General features: G+C 35.7%; 1 protein-coding gene across 1 annotated transcript in view; it reads right to left on the bottom strand.

Moving 5' to 3' along the window:
- Positions 1-26,476, bottom strand: part of DMD (dystrophin) — a 2,165,569-nt gene that overhangs the window by 1,966,322 nt on the left and 172,771 nt on the right. Inside the window, exon 2 of the mRNA XM_061137756.1 lies at positions 7,386-7,447. Within this exon, the coding sequence (XP_060993739.1) occupies positions 7,386-7,447 (62 nt within the window). The remainder of the gene's footprint in view (positions 1-7,385; positions 7,448-26,476) is intronic.

The following is a 26,476-nucleotide window of genomic DNA, read 5'->3' as shown; positions in this document are numbered from 1 at the left end:
AATGGTTGTTTATGAAGGATAGGAACTTAATTCACAGACAAACTATTAAAAATATGTCTTCACAGTCTGACACAATAACTGCAGGTAATTTAAATAAGAACGCTTTCTACCTGGGAACTTCTTAAAAATCAAAGTTCTTGGGTCCCCCTAGATCCACAGAATCAGAAACTCTGGCTGTGGGTTCTGGTGATCTATGTTTTAACAAGCCCTGAAAGTGACTGTGATACAGCATGATGATGAGTGTGTGTGATATCAAACAACTCTACAAAAAAAGGTAACCCAATTACATTTTCATTTTAGATCCAGATGTCTATTCCCTAAGTGTAAACTCGAGGCTTCAGATTCAATTTTGAAGGAAGAATTAGTGGTCCTAAGTAGGGAGGGCAGTCTAATTGCTCCATAATTGCCTTCTGTTGTAGAACTTCACATTTTTCAACCAGAAGTTGAATATTAACATGATCAAACTGATATCTCATTCTTGGCCCAACTGGCCCCAACAATACATTTATTCAGGAATGGCATCTTGCTCTCTCTCACAACCTCCATTCTCCACTCACAGATCTCCTTGGCCACCTGTCATGTGACAGGCCAAACTTCTTTAAGTGTTCCATACATGCAATTCTTGTTGCCTCCACCTTTCTTTAGATTGTCTTTGGATGGACAATCTCAGATTAAATGTCACCTCTTTTCAAAAAGTTTTCCTCCTCTCTAAGCAATTAGTCATTTTTCCATCTACATTCTCATAGCACTTCTATTATATTAAAGGTCAAATTTTAATTATGTTATATCATTACTTCTTCCTTCAGATGACAATCTGGAGAAGAAATCATGCTGAATTGTGCCTTTTTCAGTGTACAGTACTATGCCAACTACAGAGTTGGCAATCAATAGATATTTGTTGAATGCTGAAAGGTTATTTTAGCAACAATATAGCTCCAGTGGGACAGTACCAGAGTGCCAACTATTCTTTCCAAAATGAAAATAAATCTCTAAAGTCAATATATGTTGTTTTTACTAGAAAGTTATGTAGGGCCCTAAGACAGAATAAATCGGATAACTAATGCATTTGCCTATCAGCTACAGAGAATTGCTTTTTGCCAGCAACAGTCATGCTAATTGATAAATATTTACATTTGCCAGTTAAATATTCTTGCCACTGAAACCATTCCATACTATGTAGGTATTGCAATCAACAACTTCATTTCTGTCATAAGATATTTCAGAACATAGAGCAAAACATGTATACCTTCTAACACTAGCTAGAATAATTAAGAGCTCAGTAACAGTGGATTGATAAAGAATAACATATTTCTAAGAAAGATGTGCAACATAAACAATAAATTATTTGTCTTTCATTGAAAACAGTGAGAATGATCACAGTCTAATTTTCCTTTCATTAACTGAATGATATCCTTTGTTACTTGGGTACTTTGCAAAGATTAGATTCGGGAAAACATTCAAGGGAATGGTTCTCAATGGATTAGACCATTAGCATAATCATCTCTATTGCAAACACTAGACACATCATTCTCGAAGTCATCTTAACATTTTGTGTAGATGTCACGGAGCCCACATGCCAGTAAAGCAATATCTTGCATTTCTCATCAAATTATTTTAAATCAATATTTAAATTATTTCTTACACATAATAATGTGCTAATATCTGATGGAAATAAAAATCAATATTAATAAGTAACAGTACCCACAATTTTCTGATGATATTAAAAATTAGATTATGTCACTCACTAAAATATAACATGTAAAAGGTTTAAAATTTAATGTATTAGAAATCACTTGGAAAGAATCAATTAAACATTGATTGAGTTTTGGGGTTATTAAACATCCAAAGGCAGGCTAAAGTTCCTGTTGGTATTGCAAGCATTAAATCTCTTCTCAAATTTTCAATGAACTCAAAATCCTTTTCTACATCTCATAAAACCTATCATTTGTGTGATGTGTCCCAAGAAAAATGCAGCATTTTGTAGATGGAGTAGTTGTCACAATAGTAACAAATATGGAAATATCATGGGGTTTAAAGTCCAGTTTCCTGGCTTCCAGCTTCATCCTTTCCCTTTACCTTGAGTAAGCCACCTAAATTCTCATTAGCTCATCCTGAATATTTATCTCATGAGGTCAGTACAGCAACCAACCATGAAAGCATATCTCAAGAGCATTATTAACATAAGGCTATATGGGAACCAAAAAGTTCCTATTCTTCACTATTTCTGAAATGAGTATTTCTATAGTCTCCTATACCAATATTCATCTCTCCAAAACAATCGTATCGAACAATTCAAGTGCTACCAAAGACTTATATGGGCTTATTATCATGATCCAGAGACTTAGTTCACTGCCCTTCAATCTCCCTAGTGACCTAATTCTTCCCGATACCAACTAGGAGGGAGAAACAGAAAGCCAGGAGCATACTGGTTTGTGTCTGTTCATATTTATGGTGAATCTTCCATGACACAGCAGCTCTGCTCTCTTACCTCTGAAAGTCAGGCCCCTTGTACAAGGTGGTGGTTTAGTCTTAATAAATCATGTCAAGTCATGTCCTACTCTTGTGACCCCTTGGACTATAGCCCGCCAGGCTCCTCTGTCCATGGGATTCTCCAGGTAAGAGTACTGAAATGGGTTGCCATTTCCTTCTCCTGGGGATCTTCCCAACTGAGGGATTGAACCCAAGTCTCCTGCATTGCAGGCAGATTCTTTACCGACTGAGCCACCAAGGAAGCCCCTCTTGTGCTATGGATATATATAAACTTGTTCGTACATATATGTTTAGAACTGACATAGTGGAAAGGTACATACAAATTGTTATCTCTTGCACTGAAATAATGTTTTTCCCCTATGTCTCAGTATATATATATATATATATATATATAATCCTCCTTTTATATAATGAAACTGTTCAACTAATTTAAAATATATAACATACTTACTGTGTGTGCCTGCATGTTTGTGTGTTTGTATATGTGTGTGTGTGTGTGTGTGTGTGTGTATACTGAGGGCATGAATTGGCATAGAGAGTGTGGCAAGGTGATGAAATATAAATATATGCTCTATTCTCTCTGTTCCATCCAAAGAGAGTAGCCAAAACCATCTTCAAGAAAGAAATGAGCAGGCATCCAAAGAAGTGCCTAAATATACTATTCACTGAATTCAGAAAATATATTACATGATAGCAAAATTGGCAATATTTTGTTTTCTATTTATACCATTTTTTATTAATTTATGTATTATTTTACTTTACAATATTATATGTTTTCTCATACAGCAGAACTATACATATAAGGAAAACAAGACTCTGAGAATTTGAACTTTAGGTGTACCTTTCTGAAATGTCTTCAAGTGTGGATATAGTGATTTCTCCTAAGGCTCCATGGTACAGAGCTGTGTAAAGAAGCCTTGTTCACTGACTCACAATTTTAGTGTGAATTTGTATTATATCATGCTCATGATACTGTCAAGACGGTAAATTCTGGTGAATTCTTGGGAAAGTATGTTGCTTCAGTTGATTGTATCTCATGTTATTGTTATCATGAGAGGGTGTATCTGGTGTTTTTGGCATAGGCATATACATTGCATGGGCTTTCCCTTGTGGCTCAGGAGTAAAGAATCCTCCTGTCACGCAGAAGACAAGAGTTCGATCCCTGGGTTGGGAAGATCCCCTGGAGAAGGAAATGGCAACCCATTCCAGTGTTCTTGCCTGGGAAATCCCATGGACAGAGGAGCCTGGCAGGCTACAGTCCATGGGGTTGCAAAGACTTAGTGACTAAGGACAGGACTTAGTGACTAAGCATACAAGCACATACATTGTGGCAATGAAGACATATGTGTCAATGAAGACATTATCATATCATAAACCTTTGAGAAGTTCACAGACAAAATCAATTACACAGTTTTACTTCATATAAGTCTAATACAAAGTTGTCTACTACTTTTGGAAAAATTACAGAAAGTGAAGTTAGAAGATGGGAAAAAGTTAATCGCTAAATCCAGCATCAGATCAAACCCATCATATAACTCACTGATAGATGGTTTAAATCTTTCAATTGATCTAGTAGTAAATATTTTACCCCACAAATTGCTTTTTCCTCTAATGCAAACATCAAGGAAGTTTTATGACAAAAGTATTGGTGGTCATGATTTCAAAAGTGTACTTTCCTTAAATGATTTTTTGAAAGAACTTGTGTGAATGTGCAAGATTTTTATAATGTGAATTATTTTTGTGGTATAGTAAATACTAAACATTGTTTAGGATTATAAAATAGCTATAATTTACAAGAAGAAAACATTTACCTTGAATTAATCTTACCTAGCAATGGCTTTGTGTTTATGTGGTGATAAATATTGTTTGCTTATCTTTATAGAATAGATGTGATAAATCACACTCTAGTAAAAATTTGGGGAATTGAAGGTTAATAGAAGACTTATTTTGAAAAAGAGATAGGGCCTATTTTAAAATGGAACTGGAAAAATAAAAAAAAATCAGTTGGATTTACTACAAAGATACTTTAAGCTTCAAATGACACAAAATGATAAGGTTATATTTAATCACATTTTCCTCTTAAACTGTAGCTTTACAAAATAACCAGAAACTACTTTGCTGTCTCCCTATACTTTACAGATATTATACAAAGGTGTATATGTGTACATATGCCTCACTGACAAACCTTTTACCTCATCATATTCATCTTTATTGTTGTATGTGTTTCTCTCTGTCCAATGTACCACACAGACAGATGATAATGTTTCACTGCTTTTTCTGTCTTTTTGAAGCCTTCCTCAGCTTTTTTTTTTTTCATTCAGAATGTCCACTTCTCTTAAATTTAGTATATACTTAATTATCTGTACTACTGACCAAAGGTATTTATTATACATATTCGGTGTACTAGTAATGATCAACGGGATTATAAAGAAAACACACATTCTTGCGTCGCTCTCTGCTGTTCCTTCCTTTAGAGTCAATCAGTAGAGCTTGCTTCCTAAAGGTTTCTGGATTCACTCTAACTCAGTACTGCTTTCTCTGACTACCTAGAGACTACTTAGTGCTACTCCATTTAGCAATTATCCAACATCTCCCAAATATGTATGTTCCATGAGATCAGAAAATTCAACTTTAAACTAATTTGGTGCCTCCTACAGGCCTAGACTTCTGCTCAGTTTCAGGTAGCAGTGAAATAAATATATGTCAAATGACATATCTCACAGCTATGTTTATCTTTTGGTACCACCGAGTAGCTTAAACTGAATCAATTAGCTTTCTCTTCTCATTATCTTCAAAAGCATCTAGATAAAATTTAGTCATCCAACCTGAAGTCACAGCAAGAAAGAAACCAGGTAACATGGAAAATATCTTTCAGATCTCTAAATGAAAAATCAACACACACACACACTCATATAAATTTTATCTCTAAATAGCTTCCCTCTATTTTTATTAATATATTTATTTATAATCCTGATACCTAAGATATGCCCAAATATGAAGCTCAGACATTTAAAAGAATGGTGACTCTCCTGATCCAACTTTAATAGGTTCAGGGAGAATACTTATAAAATAAATGAAGTAAGTGGGAGTTGAATTTGGGGGCGGGCTATTTGTAAAAAAACAGTAAACACACTCATGGGTGTGATTATTCCACAGCTTTTAAGATATGAGGGCTCCTTAGGGTAGGGAGTGCCTAAGACAGTGCTCACAACGTTTCACAGAATATAAGATATCAAACTATATTTGTTTATTAGCACATGAATTATGGTAAACAGCACTTAGAAATGTCAATGTACAGAGACTGATGATCTATTTAGATTTGTGGGAATGAGAATTCACAATGTCTATCACGTTTACACTCCTTATTAAAATAACTAATTAGTTTAATTCAAACATTCAGAGTAATTATTATTATTATTACATACATTATTATTATGAAAAAAATCTCTTTATACTTTTGATTTGTTGATAGATTTGTTTGAAAGCTTTTATCTATTGTCTGCTACAAAGTTCTGAAATTAAGAAAATTTCAATGAGGCCACTAGATACAGTAATTAAACCAGACACAGCTATCTGATAAATATTCTCAGAATTATGAGTTCCTATCCTAAATATTTCTGAGTTTATTTTTCATTTGTATTATTATAGTTTTCTCTTTTTATATTATTTGCATGCCACTTACTTAAAAAAAGTTGAGATTTTTAAAACATATTTCATTCCTATGTTTATTAAAGTTCTGTAATAGCTACTTATTAAATACCTCAGCAAGTAAATATAAATGGAATTTGATTAGTTAAAATTCAGTAACTTTACTTCTTGCCAATATACTAAAGAGCACCTGGTGCAATTCTGCTGTCAAATACCACAAAGAATGGATGATACGCTAAAACCTTTTGAAGTAGTAAAGGGAACACTTTTTAGACTGCATCTCCCAGTAGATTTTTTGGATCTACTGCCAAGATTTTCACAAAGTGAGACAGGCTCAAGAAAAGAGTAATTTCTATATATTAAGGGTGTCAGGCATTGTGCTAGAAATTCTCACACAATGTGCCTCTTTTAATCATCACAATAACATGCAAAATAACCATTATTACTATTTTACTTCTCTTAAAGCCTTGCATATAGGATCCATATTTTATTAGTTTTATACTTCCGTTATCTGTATTTGACTGATTATACAGGCGTGCATACACACACACACACACACAATAGAAGGATGAGGAAACTGACTTACAAAACATTTGACTGATTTGCCCAATCCACAATTATTAAATATAAATCAAGTCTTTCTAACCTTGAAACCCACAGCAAACCCCTTATATTTCACTTTTAATGGTAGCTTTCAATGTAAGAATATTTTACTCTGTGTTCATGTAAAAATTATCTAGAATTGTGCTATTGATCACAAGTTAGTTGCATTTGCAAAATAAATAAATATTAGGAGTATGGATTGATGTCTACATATAAAGAGAAGAAACTTATCATTGGGGCCAAATAGCCTACTCATTTTTCCTATACTTTGTAAAGATCAAGAAGGACCAATAAAATGATTGTTTTCAGAACAATAAAGATTTCTCCTATCTTCTTCTAGCATATGATATATACCAGCTACTTGATGAAGATTGCTGAAAAAAATCCTCTGGTGACTTATGTTGTTAAAGAAACTAATATTATGAAGAAGAATCAAAGATATGTTTTATTAAATTAAATAATTTCTCTTTACCACATATTCTGTTGTTTCTTCCTTAATTAAAAATCAATATAATATTCCCAGATTTGCACAGTTAAAACAGACTATGAGGAAAACGATATGGACATTTAAATCACACACATACACAGTTCATTTTGAAAAATCAGCATCATGTTTCAATAGAGGAGCAACAAAATATCCTTACCTTAGAAAATTGTGCATTTATCCATTTTGTGAATGTTTTCTTTTGAACATCTTCTCTTTCATCTACAACGTAAAAAGAAAAAAGAAAAAGAGATATCATTAAGAAGCAACTTTGGCTATCACTCATATTTTACAACTGATATAACTTTCTGTTAATATACATTAGTGTTATTTTACATTTAGTAGCAAATTCACTGATAATGAAATCAAACATGAGTGATGTTGTTACTGAGCATCCAAACTAAAATGAAATCTGAAAAATAATTGATACAGTCAAGTCCATATTCATTCAAATACTACATAAAAGCATTTAAAAAGAGATAATTTATTAATAGTGGTGCTTCCCTGGCGACTCAGTGGTTAAGAAAGAAAGATAAAGAACATTACAGCATACTAACACATATACATGGAATTTAGAAAGATGGTAATGATAACCCTATATGCAAAACAGAAAAAGAGACACAGAAGTACAGAACAGACTTTTGAACTCTGTGGGAGAAGGTGAGGGTGGGATGTTTCGAAAGAACAGCATGTATATTATCTATGGTGAAACAGATCACCAGCCCAGGTGGGATGCATGAGACAAGTGCTCGGGCCTGGTGCACTGGGAAGACCCAGAGGAATCGGGTGGAGAGGGAGGTGGGAGGGGGGATCGGGATGGGGAATACATGTAAATCTATTGCTGATTCATGTCAATGTATGACAAAACCCACTGAAAAAATAAATAATTAATTAAAAAAAAAAAAAAGAATCTAATTGCCAACGCAGGAGATGTGGGTTCGACCCCTGAGTCTGGAAGATCCCTTGCAGAAGGAAATGGCCACCCACTCCAATATCCTTGCCTGGGAAATCCCATGGACAGAGGAGCCAGGCAGTGACAATCCCTGGGGTCACAAAAGAGGTGGACACGACTTAGTGATTAAACACACCAACAAAACAACTATCATGAGTAGATGCTCCAGTAGAATCAAAAGAAATAATTGTCTGTTATTTCTTCCCAGAAACTATTCCTGAGCTTTTTCCTCTTGCCCCATTCCCAGTCCATCAGGAAATTATTTTTCCCTCCTTTGTAATACCTGCATACTCTAACACAGGCCCCTAACATAGCTTTTTCCCATTATAGGAGAGGTTTCCTGATGATCAGGAGCATGGCTTGCTTATCTCTGTACCCCAGAACCTAGCATATTGTCTGCACAAATTAAGAGCTCAGAAAATATCTGATCAATATGTGAATGCATTAGAGGAAGGGGGATCGTAAAACTACAACATTTCTAGCACTTCTCTTCATCTAAAAGTCAGGAAATTTCAAATCAAAATGCAAATGATACTCTTCATGGATTATGTATACAAATATACTCAAAGGAAAAATCCCCAAGGACTTCTTACACCAAGAGATTAGGGTGGAAAATTATTAAGAAAGAGCTTCACAGAATTCAAGCTTCTAAAAATTATCTCTTTTTCCAAAGCCGGAAGTTAGTATTGAGTCCAATGGACAGGAAAATCATCAATTGTGATTTATTAAAATGCTTTTTTGATGCTGAAGCTTATCTTGAAATTACTGTATATGCAATCATATTAGTCAATGTTGAATAAATCAGTGTATGTGAGAGAGACTTAAAATTGAGACATTTCATATTTTATTTACATGGGTCAAAAGAACCCTTATTGAAATGCCCTCAGGAAATAACCTCATTTGCTCTCATATTATTTTTCAGTAGTCAATCTCCACTGCTTCTGAAAACAGATGATACACAGTAAACAATCACTTTCCTATGACACACATATCTATACATTAAGAATGTCTGTTTATCTTTAAAGAGTATTATTAATCCATAAGTAGATATTCTTAAGCAATATAAAAGAGAATAGTGGAAAAATAATAAACCTAAAATCATTTTCCTAGATGAGAAAATGTTATTTAGCATCACAAAATACTCCCTCCTTATTTGTGTTACTCCCACAAGCTACTGTGTATGGTCAAATATCAACATTATTCACACAGTAGAGGATACATGATAGCTATAACATAGAAATCTTTCCTTTGTTGACAAGTGTGATTAAATAAAAATAGATACTAATAGCTTTTAAACCTAATCTAGCCTCTTTTGAATATTACTGCCATAAATCTAATACTACTCTTCATAATAATAATAATAATAATAATAAAAAACAGAATTTCAGATGGTCAAGATTTAACCCTTTTCACTGACTTGCTATAAAGAAAGACAGGTATGTACAGGTCTGTACAGGCATACACATATATTCACAAAAGTTAATAACCTTATTTGCAATTCTACTTATTTTTCCTACATGTTCATATATATCCTATCTGTCAGACATGGGAGAATGAATGAGTCATTTGAAAGCATTCATCCAGAGGTTTTTAAAACATACCCAAACATCTTCACCAAAAGCTGAATATGAGGGTGTTTTGAAGAGATTTGTTCCAGATGCTTTTAAATGAAAAGTGGGTAGTGAAGCAATATTTTTATTGTTTTTGATTATATGTACAAAGAACAATTTTTAGATAGGCCTTGAAGGCAGAAGGGAAACCTTGACATTATGTGCAAAATATGCATTTGCTGTGTAAAAAGCACTAAATGTGAGCTTCATCATATAAACATCTTCACTAAATGTACTCTTGTACCTCTTTCGCTTTTAATGCAAGAAAAATATGCCTTCCATGAATTACCTGCTAATGTTTTCTTTTGGTTAGTAACATATTTTCTTTAAAATGACAAATATTAATAATACTAATTTTATCATTATTATAAGATATAACATTACTATCTTATTGTTTACAAGGTTGTTTTACATATACTATTTCAATCAGCCCATATGTAATTTACCACTTTATACTTTAAAACTACAAGCTCAGAAAGAATAAAATTGATAAGTGACAGAGATGAGCTGCTATAGATTATTTGAATCAAAGTCCATGGCTTTTCACAGTGACCATGTTACATTACGACTGTATAGATAATATGGAATGCTACAAGGTGATCAGAGTCATAAAAGGTGAACATATTAACACAAATAAAAAATAGTCATGAATTTAGAGCCTTATTTTGAACAACCCAGCATGTTCCATGTATGTTGTAACCTATGTGAATGACATCCTGGAATTTTAGAGTGAACAACCTGCATGTCTACATGTGTTTATCTAGAAGTGAAAACCAAACCACTTAATGATACCGTATGATTTGTTAATATTTTATATAATAATGGTCTTATATTTGCTAATTAATATTTGTTGTTTCAATTTTTGTCATATATTAGTATGACGAAAATATTTTAACATACAAGGATCACCAAACGTTATGTGTCTGCACATTACAGTCCTCCCAAAACATGGATTTTACTTAGCCACAATACTATGCTGCGTTTTTTATTTATTTATTTTTTTACTTATTTTGCCATAAACATCATATGGGGTACTTTTTCCTTTTGTTTGTTATTAGAGACTCCATCATAATGAACATTTTCATGAATTATTTTCCAACTTCTGCTGTATAACAGTCTTAGAAGAAATTACTGAGTCAACATTATCAAAAATTTTATGGTTTTTACTAAATAATGTCATATTGCTTTCCCAATGGTCATACCAATTTTTAGTGGTATCAGAATGAGTTTATGCTGTTGATAGCAGATTTTTTGCTTGTATTTTTAGACAAATGTGGTTTTATTAGATATAAAGAGATAGTTGATGCTTGCTATAATTTGAATCTGCTTGATTACTAATGAAGTAGAACACAATTTATACATTTATTTATTCTATATGTTTCTTTTTCCAAAATACTTGTTTATATTCTCTGCTCATGTATCTATCAAGCACTTGATAAATTAAAATTTATTAGAATGAGGTCATATATTAGTAGCTTTTAAACATTTCAAGTCATGGATTCCATTTGATCATCTGATAAAAAATAATAATCCTTTTCTATAGAAAAAAATGCCTATACATACATATCTACATACAGGTTCATGAGGTTAACTGACCTCCCTGCCAAAGATTCCTAATACCATGAAATCCAAGTTAAAAATCACTATTGTAAATTAAGCTACTTACGCTTAGTCAATGATTGAATATATGTTCCCAAGTGGTCTTCTTTTTCAATTTTTGTTTCATTCTTATTATGCTAAAATTTTATACTTGTATATAGTTAGATCTGGGCTTCCTTGATAGCTCAGCTGGTAAAAAATCTGCCTGCAATGCAGGAGAGCCCAGTTCAACACCTATGTCAGGAAGATCCCCTGGAGAAGGGATAGGCAACCCACTCCAGTATTCTTGGCCTTCCCTGGTGGCTCAGTGGTAAAGAATCCACCCGCAATGTGGGAGACCTGGGTTTGATCCCTGGCTTGGGAAGATCCCCCAAAGGAGGGCATGGTGACCCACTCCAGTATTCTTACCTGGAGAATCCCATGGACAGAGGAGCCTGGTGGGCTATAGTTCATGGGGTCGCAAAGAGTTGGACATGACTGAGTGATTAAGCACAGCACAGCAGAGTTAAATCTATTTCTACTATAATTTCTCATATTACTTAAAATTTGACCATTTTAAGCATGATTACCTATACATTCATAATTAAAGTCGACACATATAAACCTATATAAATTGTTACAGAACTTATAGAGACTATTTTGATACGAGTATGTTGTTGTAGATACACAATCTATAGTAGGAGATATTAACATGAAATCATCAAGAAAGACAAGAAAAGAATCAAGTGAAAACTCTTTTATCAGGAAGTGACTATATACTCCTGTCTAATCATTTCAAGAAACATATATTTTATTTCATTGCCTCTAGGGTTTGTTTATGAGTGATTTTCTTCTAGTAATACAAATATGCCTGAGTATAACAATGTGAGAGGCAAGGAAGAAAAATCCCTCTTAGAAAAATTCACATGACAACTGTTCTGTGGAGATATCAAAGAATGAAGAACTACTAGTTCCTATATTATAAAAAGTGACCAACATTTTATTTTATTCTCTCTGTGGGGAAAACCCATATAAAATGAGCTTTATGCCATACACAAAAACTATATTTCACCTCAGAATCAATTAACCCTTTCTAATAAAATCTTTTTATTCAATAGATCTGTTCTTTCATATTTTTTTATGATTAGCATAAAGACCTTTCACCCCACTATTAACTTTGATATCCCTGAGACCCTCAATCCCCTATAAAAGTGGGATAATTAAATTGTGACCTTAGTGATTCACAAGAGTGAGTTCCTGCACAAAAATGATACTGGGCAAACAAAGAACGTAAAATTAAGGCACTAGGTCTCAATTTCCATTGTAGAACTTATTAGTTTGGTGGCCTTTACCTGTGAATTGAGGACATTCATTGCTTTTTCACTCATGGAACTGCTGTTAAGATGTCATGAATTCATTTATTTATGCAATAATGTATAGAAAATATTATATACAGAATGCTTAGTATATGCTGGTCACTCTACCAATTATCAAGAAGATAAACAAGACTCCTTTTTTACCAAAGTTCACAGCATAGTAGAAAATGACATATGATGGGTAAATATTAAACTTTTTGCATAATTAAGGGTGCATACATTCAAAGGGTACTTCGGGAGCACAAAGAAAGGGATATTATGTAGCCACATGGATATTAGGGAAGACATTTTCTGGAAGGTGATGGCTAGGTTTAACCTAGAAAGATGAGCAAAAATAAGGAAAGAAGAAAAGGTGCAAAGGCAGGGATGAATCTTATTGAGAAGATACCAAGGGCAAAGGTAGGGAAATAGGAAACCAAAAGCGCATGCTCTCCATTATATGCAATTCTCTTGCACTCTAAAAATGGAAGAAGGGAGCAGAATGGGATGAAATTACAAGGAGAGCTGGGAGTAAGATTATGGGTAGTCTCCACGACATGATCCCTTATGCTATTACATGAGACAACATGAGTGAAATCATTTTAAAAAATGGGGGAAAAAACCCACCCAGTTATAAGAATGTCAGAAATTATCCTTATTTCACAGGGCAGTTAATCACAATCTTTGCTAGGAAAATAGTTTTTTTAAACGTTACCAATACTTCCTTGGGTGCTAGTTAATGTTAACTGAAGAGTCTCATCTCTTAAGTTACCCAGAAAATAGAAGTTTAGGAGGAGAAGGAAACATTAAAGGTGAAAACAATTTATAAATGCACATAGGGAAAAAAAATGAAGGGACATGAGTTTATTTCACCCTAAAGAGAGGACTATTAAGCAATATGGAAGAGCTATTAGAGTCAGTCCATTCTCTGCTTCCACCAAAAATGAGAAAAAAGGAAATGAGAAATGCAGAAGACTAACAGTAAACATTAGATAGGATTATGTGATACTGTGGAACATTATGAAGGAAGGCTCCAAACTCAGGACATATTTAGAAAATGGGTTTACCATGTTATTAATGCTAAAAAATGGCAATGCAAAGTAGAGGAGAGTAGAATGGAAATTGGCATGAAAAATGCTTCCATTAAATCTGAGTAAAAGCTTTTGATCACAGGATTATAGAACATTGGGCTGAAGGTGACATTCACAGTCATTTTATAATGAGGTGGTCTAAAATAATTAAATTACTGCACAAAGAAAAGAAAAAACAGTGTCAAAAATGTTTCCTTATTCCCCACTAGCTGGACAGTCAGTGTAATACAGTTTCCACTGTTCATCATCCTATAAAAGATTTTCTTTTTAACATTGCCTATATCCTTTCTAATTTCCAAGACAGTGATTATCTGGGTTATAACTGTCTTCCCAAGCGATAAGCATTGAAAGCATGACATAGTAGGGCTCAATAAAGGTATTTTCAAGTTACTGGAGACCAAATTTACTTTTCAGAACTCTTCTCATTTTTCTTCTGTACAGATACTGATTCTGTTAACTTGTAGAAGGAATTATGGTCCTCCAAAGATGTCCACATCTTAGTCCCCAGAATCTGTGAATAAGTTTTGTTAAAATTTAATTGTTTTAAAATAGGCTAAATATAAATTATTTTAAAAGAGAATTATGGTTGCAGATGGAATTAGATGTGATAAACAGCTCATACTGGACAGCGAGATTATATTGGGTTATCTGGGTGGGCCCAGCATAATGACAAGTGTCCTTAAAAGGGGGAGAGAGAGGCCCAAGAGAGCAAATCAGAGAGATGGCAGAGAGACTTGGCCCGATGTTAATGGTTTTGAAGATAGAGGAAGAGGGTCATGAGCTAAAGAACATGAACAGCCTCTAGAAAACGGAAAAGTCAAGGAAATAGATTCTCCCCAGGAGCTTCCAGAAGGCACACAGCTCTGCTGACACTTCATGTTAGCCCAACGAGGCCAATTTCAAACTTCTGACCTGAAGTTCTGAAGAACTGTTTGATTATAAATTTGTGTTGTCTTAAGCGACTACATTTGTGGTCATTTTTATAGCATCAAGAGGAAACTATTACAGTCTTTCCTCTTTAAGACGGTCCATTGAAATGACACATACATACTGACACCTGCTAGGTGATAGAAATTCAACTGTGTAAAAGAATTAAGTTCCTACCCTTTTGGTCTTACAGTGTAGTGAGAGAAACATACCCTAAAATGAAGAGATAGTAGATACACCAATAAGTTCCCAAATACAGAAAATATAGAGCTTTGTCATAAGCCTCTAGGAAGGGAACTAACTTGACAAACCCAGTGCCTCCTTGATGAAGTGACATCTCGGCTTAGTTCTGAATGTTAATCAAGAGTATGGTGGTTCAGTCACTAAGCCATTTCTGACTCTTGCAACCCCATGGGGGTAGCCCACCAGGCTCCTCTGTCCATGGGATTTCCCAGGCAAGAAAAGCAGCATGGGTTGCCATTCCCTTCTCCAGGGGATCTTCCTGATCCAGGGACTGAACCTGCATCTCCTGCATTGCAGGTGGATTCTTTACCTATTGAGCTACCAGGGAAGACCAATCAAGTGTACAGAAGCAAAAAAAAAAAAAGGATTATAGAAGCATACAAGGCAGAAAAGAACTCAAGACAATAAAAAGAGCAGGTGCAGCTATTTGTATGTGAGAGAGAGTGTGTGGTCCTTTTCTGGAACTAGAGAAAGAGGAGGAGGACAAAAGTGGCAGAGATGAGTCTAAGAAAAAGATAAACAATCAGTCTAATTATAAAGAGCCTTAAACTTTAGCTAGAAGGCAGTTAGAAACGAACCAGAATTGAAGTAGGGGGATGGTAATATAGGTTTGCTTTTAGAAATGATTTCACAGTATGGGCAATATGTTAGGAGAGGTTACTGGAATCATCACTGACTCAATGGACGTGAATGTAAGCAAACTCCAGGAGCTAGTGAAGGACAGAGGAGCCTGGCGTGCTGCAATCCATGGGGTCACAAAGAGTCAGACATGACTGACCGACTGAACAACAATTGGAGAAGGAAATGGCAACCCACTCCAGTGTTCTTGCCTGGAGAATCCCACGGATGGGGGAGCCTGGTGGGCTGCCATGTATGGGGTTGCAGAGAGTCAGACATGACTGAAGCGACTTAGCAGCAGCAGCAGCAGCAGCAGTGATAAGATCACTTCTTTTTTTTTCTTTTTGGCCACACCATGCAGCTTGTGGGATATCAGTTCCCCAACCAAGGATCAAGCCAGACCATGACAGTGAAAGCCCCGGAATCCTAACCACTAGGCCAACAGGGAACTCATAGGTATCACTGATAAGAACTAATTATTAATTAGAGGTGGAGGTAGGGAATTTGGGAGAGGTAGAGCCAATGATGTTAAATTACTCAAATTGGAGTCTAGAGTGCTTAGGAAGAGCCCTGAGTCTGTATATATAATGAGAGTATGGGACTAACTGGGATAATGAGTTTGGAGTGTTTTGGGACAAGAAGGATATAGGTGGTAGGTAGTTACATACTGGAACCTAAAGTGCAAGAGAGAAATCTGAGTTGAAAATAAAATGTAGGAGTTACAAGCCAACTGGAAGGTACTAACTGGAATCCCTATCAGTTCAGTTGTTCAGTTGTGTCCAGCTCTTTGCCACCCCATTGACCACAGCACACCAGGCTTCCCTATCCATCTCTCTAGTGAATGATATTACTAGAAAGAGTGTACAAGCTTTCTGATCTTCTGAAATATCATTGATTCCTGGTTCTCCTTCCAATACAAGTGCTGTCTGCTAATCTGTTCCAGTGACCTGTTCGCCATTCACCCTGACAATGTTGGCATTCTCCCAGGGTCCTATCTATCTTTTGTCTCTTCTTGTCTTGTTCTACTATGCTTATTCTTCCTAAGCAAAGTGACTTCCTCTCTCCCTCCCCAACCACCACTATATATTGATACTGATGATACCTAAAGCTGTATTTTTCATTTTGATTAATGTCCTGCTCTTCACACTGACATAGCTGACTCCAGTTTATACCTCTATCTAGATGTCCTGCAGGAACTTTAACAATATCATTCATCTTCCCAAATAAATTCACATATCCAACTCCTCCTGCCAATTAATGGCACCATAATCCATCTAGTAATGAAATAAGTAACTCGTGAGTTAATATGCAAGTTTGAAAAATGCTTGTCCTGAGGTTAGAAGCCAGATACAAGGGCTTTCACAATCTGACTCCAAATGCCTTTCTAAATTTAATATTTATTGTGCCTGTTGGCACTCACACACGCACACACACACACACACACACACACCCTTTACCCCTCTGCACACATACCTACCAGGTCTACCCTAGCCACACATGCCAAATGTCTCCGTGAATAAGCCACACACTTTCTCATTATAGTCCCTTGTGCATGCAGTCCTTGGAATGTGATCTAAGAACTCTCACTCTTAAGATCAAATTCAAATGTAAAGAACTTTCATAATCAGCCTTATCTCCTTGGAAGAAGTCATCAATCAATCTTTCTGATATATATGTACTCTAGTATTTTTCAAACTATTTTATTAGTATAGTAAATACTAATGGAAATTAGTATTTCCATTGAATGGAGTATTTCCATTGAATTGAAATGGAGTCGCTCAGTTGTGTCCGACTCTTTGTGAGCCCATGGACTGTGTAGCCCACCAGGCTTCTCCATCCATGGGATTTTCCAGGCAAGAATACTGGAGTGGGTTGCCATTTCCTTCTCCAGGGGATCTTTCCAACCCAGGGATCAAACCCAGGTCTCCCACATTGCAGGCAGATGCTTTAACCTTCTGAGCCACCAAGGAAGCCCTGTAAATAGTCTGCACTCTTCTATATAGCATCTTACACACCACCCATCACCCTCTATATGTGACCACACTTAGAATGGAGAATCATTATGTCTTTTTAACGCTTGGCGTTCAACATGGTACCTTCAAGCAGAAATAGGTTCTTAATAAGAACTGGTTGAACAAATCAAATGATTAACTGTTCCATAATTAAATTCTACATCTAATGAGTCCCAGGCCAATGTTTTATTTTTCTTGCCACTTTGCCATACTGCTCAAACTGCTCTGTTAATTATACACTTTCTGTCTTCATTTCCAAAAATATCCATTGAGCACCCACTAGGTATAAAATCATGTTTCAATATCTTCTCTCATAATTTGGTATTTGGACTGAAGCACTGATTTTCATCACTATATGGAATGAAAAATAGAGAATATTTATTGTGAAAAATTTGCCTTGGTTTTTCTAGGTGAATTACATTCTGAAATATAATGAAATTGCTCTTTACTTCCTCTTAACTGTTATGGCTTCTAACACAATGTAAGACGCTACAGATGACCTGTCTGACCCTTTACCTCCCCTGAAAATGTTACTTCTTTCTCATGTAGGTCAACTACTTTTTATGGTAGGGAGTTGATGAGTTCAGATAATAATTTGAACAACTGTGTCAGCTCATATTACATAAAAGTTCCCTCCCATATGCTGGCACTTAATCATAGAATTTAAGGTATATTAGCAAACTGGAGTTATGGTCCGAACCTTACATAACCACACCACTGCATATTCATAAAATAACCAATAATACCATACATATTGAAAACTCAATGCAAAAATTGCAGAACTATTTTTATATGGTTGTAGAATTTACCATGAGATGGGCCTAATAACAATGAAGCTATTGCTATTGTAACAAAGAGAAAATTGGAACTACAAGAGTATACAAAAAGTTAGCATGAGTTAGGAGAGTGCTATGCGGTAGGTGGTGCAAATTCCATTCTGACACCAAGAATATGTCTCAGCTACAGTAAGGGTCAATACTTAAACATGTTTGTTCCAGCACTAAATAGCCTGGCTTAAAACTCTAGCTCCACTTCTCACTAGCTGTATGACCTTAGGCAAGTTACTTATCCTGTCTGTGCCTAAACACATCATCTGTCTCATGAGAATAAAAACCCTGGTACAGAATTGTGAAGATGAAATGTGACAGATCTATGGTGCATATTAATAGTGAAAATTTAAAGAAAAATCAAGAGAGAAAACCTTTACAACTTTATTGCTGGTTATACCACGACTTCTTGTGGGCTGTCTGTATAAATTTCATTACCTTGCAAAATAAACACAATTTCTAGGTAGGAATCTTAATAACAGTATGAAAATCTTACTATTAATATGACTCCTACCTAGAAAAGTATTTATAAATGTGCAGTAATTAGAGTCTCCTTGATTTGAAAGATAAGAAAGAATATAAAATTATATTAGTATAAATTACACCCTCTCATGACCCAAAGAATGAAATGTTTTTAGCCATAATGGGAATAATAAATATCTTTGCGGTGCGTTATTATTTACGAAGTGATTTCAAATATCTTATCTTGTTTGATCACAAACATGTGTAGACTTTTTATGGGTAAAAAGAAGTTACTATTAATTAGTATGCAAACTTGAAATACACAGTAGTATGTCATAAAAAAGATCATTTATTTTATTAAAAATAATAATTATGGACAAATTATGGCAGAATAAATAAAAATAGATCAAGGTTTCTTATGTAATTTAGAGGTGGAATGAAATACTTGGATACTATTGCAGAACCACTAGCTAGAAGCCTGCTTTCATACCGCAGCCTAGTCAGTTTTAAAGTGCTCAATGTATCTACTAGAAAATTTTAAAAATACATTATTCTGTGGTTTATTTTTACCTATCTTAATGGATTGTAAAACAGTTCTTTTTGAAACAGAAAAGCAATCAGCCAAATGCGCACAGTGGTCATTTCCAAATGTCTGTGTCAATGAGATGCTTTATAAACAGACCTGGGGTACTTTTCTGGGTGTATTACAAAGGGATATTTAAATCACAAGGTACATTTGCTAAACTTGCACTGTAAAGGTTAAGAAAATGGTAGAGTAGATATAGCTCATGTCTCATGCTTTATTTCCTTGGCCCAGCCCTGAATTTATCTGTGAATGTCAACAGATTCTGTGGATGCTGAAGACTTCCCAGCTCAAGCATTCACATCTCTCTGCATCTTTGCATTAGGGCTTTTCCTAATCCTAGGAGCACTTGGTAAACCCATCTGCGGGGCAGCCCAGAAGTGACAGAGATCTAATTCCTCCAAGTGTAATCCTCAGCAAATGAGGGACAGAAATCTATGGATAAAATCCCAGTAGAACAATTGCTGGCCATGTTCCCTCAGGCTCTTATTCAATGGCCCACAGTAGTTCTTAGATTATCTGTTCTCCATTTCCTGACTCACTATGCCTATCTCTCTCTTGTGCTACCAGGGATTATTGTGCAAATAAACCACCTGCAGGAGCACTTGTTTGAGTCAGATTTTTGAGTAATGCAAACTAATCCATATGGGTATTGGGCCGAAGTTACTCGATTTGATCCTGTATTAGCTTTGCCTCAGGCATCCTTTAAGCAGGTGGTTCAGTAGTAAAGAATGTGCCTACCCAGCAGGAAACATGGGTTCAATCCCTGGGTTTTGGAAGATTCCCTGGAGAAGGAAATGGCAACCCACTCTAGTATTCTGGCCTGGAGAATCCCATGGACAAAGGAGCCTGGTGGAACACAGTCCATGGGTTTGCAAAAGAGTTGGACACGAGTTAGAGACTAAACAACAACAAAGCAGCACAAAGCCTCAGTTTTTTGTCTGTAAAAATAAATAACCATAGTTACAAACTCTTCATTTTGATGAAGTATCCTAGTGGGGGTTCCCAACCTCTGAGTCTTGGACTGGCACCTCCTGACAGGTCAGCAGTGCCATTAGATTAGAAATAAAGTGTACAACTGATGTAATGTGCTTGAATCATCCTGAAACCATTCCCACCCCTTCTTGGTCTGAGGACAAGTTGTCTTTCATGAAACCTGTCCTGGTGCCAAAAAGGCTGCCATAGAGCATTAAGCGCAATCTTAAGCAAAGATGTAGTATAACATAAGTGACTAGAATGATTATTCCTAACTATATACTTATTTTCATTGAACGTTTGTGAGCAGGTAGGCAATCAGAGAATTTATTCATGATTCATTTTTACCTTTCCTTGTTTGCCATAAGTCAACCTAAGGAGGATTACACTTCCTACCTCACCCACATGTGTTTTGTCATGTGATTTGACTTGACCAATGAAACACAAGTATAGCTGACAGTGTATCAGTTCTGTGCTAGGGACTAAAGAATCATGGTGCATTTTCACTCCTCTTGGCAATTATTTGCTTAGCTGGTGGAAGATCATTCCTCATGCAGACTGTGTTCCCAAAAGGAGAGATACATATGTGGAACTGACCTGAATTCAATACAAAGATTGAAGGAGACATGGGACTAAGAAATAAATGACTATTCTTGTAAGTTACAGAGATTTAGATTTTTTTCTGTCTTACAGAGAAATATACTAGATATGCAGGTAAACATGTCCTATAGAATAAAATACATAATAGCAGACCATATATAGAGTATCCTCATTTAAGACATTTGATTTCACTGTTTAAATCTAAATTTAATATAAATTGATATACGGGCTTCAAATTAAGTATCAACTTTTTTCTAAAAGTCTTTTGTTGGTTGGTGGGTTTAGTCACTAGTCCTGGCCAACTCTTTTGTGACCCCATGGACTGCAGCCCGCCAGGTTCCACTGTCCATGGGATTTCCCAGGCTAGAATACAGGAGTGGGTTGCCATTTCCTTTTCTGGGGATCTTCCCAGTGAAGGGATCGAACCCTTGTCTCCTGAATTGCAGGCATATTCTTTACTGCTGAGCCACAGGAAAGCCCCCCAAAGTCTTCTACTTAGAATATATTATCTTTTCTCTCTTGGTCTTTCTCCTTATCATATCAGTCACAATTTAAACATTAATGCAAGCATGTTTTTCTTATACATGGCCAAGTATTAGCATAGACTGAAATCCATCTAGAAGATGATTTATGGGGAGAGTATGTCCTAAGGAAATCCAGTGGGTTACTGTAACAACAACAGTCAGTAGGAGACTATTCATTTATACCTTGTGCCAAATTCTGAAAGCACAAAAAACAGAAATAAAGAGTAATCATTCATTCCCTCTTCACCAAATATGGAAGTCTTAAGCCAATGTTTGTGAAAGATCAAGCCAAAAAGTATAAATAGAGTAAAGGCCAATGATTTTTCTAGCATAAACAGGGAAAATTCTGCAGTCCGTGAAAGAGCATTAGAGTCTGTCTTTTAGGACAGATTTCAGAAAATTAATACTGAGAATACAAAAGAAGTTCTGGGATATAATCAAAAGAAAAGACAGTTTGGAGAGTTAATCAGGTGCCAATGCTAATGGATGATCCAAGGAGCAGAGCATAGAAAATGCAGTCCCACAATCAATTTTTATTCAGCCTGAGGTTGCTAACACTGATGACAAGTGGTTACTGACAGCTTCTTCTAAGATTTCTAATGAAAGATTTCTTTTTTTTCAAGTTCATTATGCTATTGGATTTAAAAAAAAAAAATATGTGTTTCTTTCTTTTCTAAGATTTGTGACAGGACCACACTGAGAACACTTTCCACACTGCACAATGGCAATGGCTACGTTTGATCTATGTCTTGAGTTAAATAATTTAAGTAGATGTGGATTTAGGTTAGTATGTAAATTAAATAATTGTTAAAAAGTTTCCAAACTATGCAGATGACACCACCCTATGGCAGAAAGTGAAGAAGAACTAAAGAGCCTCTTGATGAAAGTGAAAGAGGAGAGTGAAAAAGTTGGCTTAAAGCTCAACATTCAGAAAACTAAGATCATGGCATCTGGTCCCATCACTTCATGGCAAATAGATGGGGAAACAGTGGAAACAGTAAGAGACTTTATTTTTCTGGGCTCCAAAATCACTGCAGATGGTGACTGCAGCCATGAAATTAAAAGATGCTTACTCCTTGGAAGGAAAGTTATGACCAACCTTGACAGCATATTAAAAAGCAGAGACATTACTTTGCCAACAAAGGTCCGTCTAGTCAAGGCTATTGTTTTTCCAGTGGTCATGTATGGATGTGAGAGTTGGACTATAAAGAAAGCTTAGCACAGAAGAATTGATGCTTTTGAACTGTGGTGTTGGAGAAGACTCTTGAGAGTCCCTTGGACTGCAAGGAGATCCAACCAGTCCATCCTAAAGGAGACCAGTCCTGGGTGTTCAATGGAAGGACTGATGTTGAAGCTGAAACTCCAACACTTCGGCCACCTGATGTGAAGAGCTGACTCATTTGAAAAGACCCTGATGCTGGGAAAGATTGAGGGCAGGAGGAGAAGGGGACGACAGAGGATGAGATGGTTGGATGGCATGGCTGACTCAATGGACATGGGTTAAGGTGGACTCCGGGAGTTGGTAATGGACAGGGAGGCCTGGCGTGCTGTGGTTCATGGGGTTGCAAAGAGTCGGACATGACTGAGCAACTGAACTGAACTGAACTGAACTTCCAAACTAATGCCCTCCTTTGCACTTAGGTACAATTGTGTTGAAGTTGTAGAGGAAAATATAACTTAAAATTATAAAAGTTTAGAAACTGTGGTAACAGGTTGGATTCTTACAAAGATAACATTTCACAAAACAATAGAAGAGTTTGAGGTTTTCAAGGAATTTTCTGAGTCAAAAACGAGTCTTCTTTAATTATTTTCTTCATTTTATCATTACAAATACTAAATCCTAGTCATTACAAAAGACATAAGTCCAACTGGCAAAAGGTTTTCTCCTATGAGTGTGTGAACTTTGAACAGTTTGTGGATAGATGATTTTTCCATTCTTATATTTAGATTTGCATGAATTGCAACAAACTATAAGCATTACTTAAAGATTAGAGAACATTTAAATGATTATAAAGTAGAACCAACCATAGCATCCAAAGTTTATAAGACTGATTACATCATAATTTCCCAATTTTTATGATTAATTTTATTATACTGAGTATTTACCAAGCAGACTATAAAGGAATGGCATTCCTATGTTACAACAATACAGTGGTTTTAACTGTGAACCAGACTATCTCAGTTTGACTATAGCTCCGGTACTTCTTAGGAGTGTGCCTCAGTTTCCCTGCCCATAAATATGATAACAATTATGCTAATGCTGCATTGTAATAAGCTTTAGGTGAATATTCTCACTTGAACCTCTGACTCTAACACTAACTAGCTCTGTTGAGTTCAGTTAATTGTTTAGCTACCTGGAACTCAACTGTCAATTCTTTTTTAAAAAATAGGAGTTTGGGAAAGATAATCTCTGTATTTCTTTCGATCTAAAATGCTATTACCTGATTTTTAAAGCTACTGTGTTTTCTAGAACATAACAGAGCATCTTTATTCAGCATATGTGTTCTGGAGCCATGCAGCCTGGATTCAAACTCCAGCCTTACTTCCACTAGCTGGATTTCTGTGATTTATATGTATAAACTTCTCTCTTTAGTTTCCTCACCTGTAAAATCGCTATAAAAATAATAGCTTTTTCATAGTGTTTTTGTGAGGATTAAATGAGCCATTACCTTTAAAGGGCATAGAAAGTGTCTGAACCAAAATACATAATCAACTTTGCTATTCCTATCCTGAGAACCAAAGATTTTCATAGGACTATGGGGTAAATTCTTAAAAAATGAAAGCAAAAATTTTATGTGTATACAAATAAGTGTCTGCAGTCTTCAGAAGAGTTCCAGAAGTCTCCGTGGTTGGAAAGTGTTGGATGAAACATAAAGACAGTATTCTGACTCTTACGCCTATTAATGACCCATGTTTTCCTTTTTTTCCCCAAGAATATATGCATTAGCAGTAATAGGTCAACTTATATTACTGTTCCTCAGACTGTGATTTTTTTCACTTCTTATTTAAGAAATGTCCTATTCTTTTTCTCTCTTTAATAGAGCATTCTTTTTATGGATCTACACACAGTAACTGGGTTGAAAAGAAGTACAGTGATAAGGGTTCAGTTGCACCCCTTAACCAGCCTAAGAAATTGTAGGCTTTCTCCACATTTCCTTAGATATTACTCTTTAATCATTTAGGTTTAGAGACTTTTTTTTTTTAGCTTCTTATATTCAAGTATACATAGATGCAGTTTTCTTACAATTCACTTTCTTGCAAAGTCCTTTCTGAGAAGAGCTCAGCTTCTTTTGTGATATCTTGAGATGATAAGTATTGACATAAGGCAGTACAGTAATTGAGACTCAGCAAGATTTGTCTGCTAACTGACTGTTTCAGATATTTATGCCTTAATTTGCTGTATATCTTTAATGCACACTTTTCTTTAGTTAAAGCAACCCATGTCAATGAGGGAATCAATTAAATGATCATCCTCACAGCATATAAATAGGCACCATGACATATAAGAAACAAATCACTCCTCACTGCAGAGATACAGTAGTTCACAGCTTGGGAACCAGTACCTTCAAAGCACAGTACAAAACCATCTGAAAATAACAAACTCTCAGCAGAGATCAGTAGCAAGAACTGATAATGGCTAACAGAAGAACTATTGATTGCTAAGTAATTTGAAAAGAGAAAAGGTGTATGTTAACTTGAACACTAAGTTTGTACAAGTAGTCATAGATCAGGAGATAAAATTGGAAGATCAAAAAAGGTCTTCAAATATGAAAAGCGGTCTGAATGAAGGGCTTTCACTGTCTGAGTAACTTAACTGAGAAATCAAAGTTAAAAAAACAGGATAGAATATGATACTTTAATTAATATATAGTTGATTTACAAAGTTGTGTTAGTTTCTAGTGTACAACAAAGAGATTAAGTTTTACATGTATCTGTACATGCTGTGCTGGGCTTAGGTGCTCCATCATGTCCGACTCTTTGAGACCCCGTGGACTGTAGCCCACCAGGCTCCTCTGTCCATGGGATTCTCCAGGCAAGAATAATGGAGTGGGTTGCCATGTGCTTCTCCAGGGGATCTTCCCAACCCAGGGGTTGAACCCAGGTCTCCTGCATTGCAGGCAGATTCTTTACTGCCTGAATCACCAGGGAAGCCTGAGAATAATGAAGTGGGTAGCCTATCCCTTCTTCAGGGGATCTTTCTGACCCAGGAATTGAACTGGGGTCTCCTGCAATGCAGGCAGATTCTTTACCAGCTGAGCTACCAGGGAAGCCCACATGTATATGTATATATGCATATATTCTTTTTCATATTCTTCTCCATTATGGTTTATTATTGACATCGACATTGACATTGACATTGCTCAGTCGTGTCTGACTCTTTGTGATCCCATGGACTGTAGCCTACCAGGTTCCTCCATCCATGGAATTTTCTGTAACTCAGATGGTAAAGCATCTGTCTGCAATGTAGGAGACCCAGATTCGATCCCTGGGTTGGGAAGATCCCCTGGAGAAGGAAATGGCAACCCTCTCCAGTACTTTTGCCTGGAAAATCCCATGGACTGTGGAGCCTGGTAGGCTACCGTTCATGGCGTTGTAAAGAGTCAGACATGGTTTATTATAGGACATTGCATATAATTCCCTGGGCTGTATGGTAGGGCCTTGTTGCTAGATTTAAAATGATACTTTAGAATAAAGTTGAATAAAGAGGCTGGGGCTAGAAGAGAGGGAAAGAAGGTCAGGCATTATTAACCTTGATGTTTAATGAAATTATCAAGGTCAATTAATTTATAAACTAAATTTAAATTTATTATCCAAATTTTAGAAACTGGAGAAAAAAAGGTGTTCAAAGCTTTATGACTGAAGTTGTTTTTTTTTTTTGCCTTTTTCCTTGAGT

The sequence above is a fragment of the Dama dama genome, chromosome X (assembly GCF_033118175.1).
Source record: "Dama dama isolate Ldn47 chromosome X, ASM3311817v1, whole genome shotgun sequence".
Taxonomy (NCBI): domain Eukaryota; kingdom Metazoa; phylum Chordata; class Mammalia; order Artiodactyla; family Cervidae; genus Dama; species Dama dama.
The sequence above is the reverse complement of the archived record's forward strand: the minus strand, read 5'-3'. Positions and strand labels throughout refer to the sequence as shown.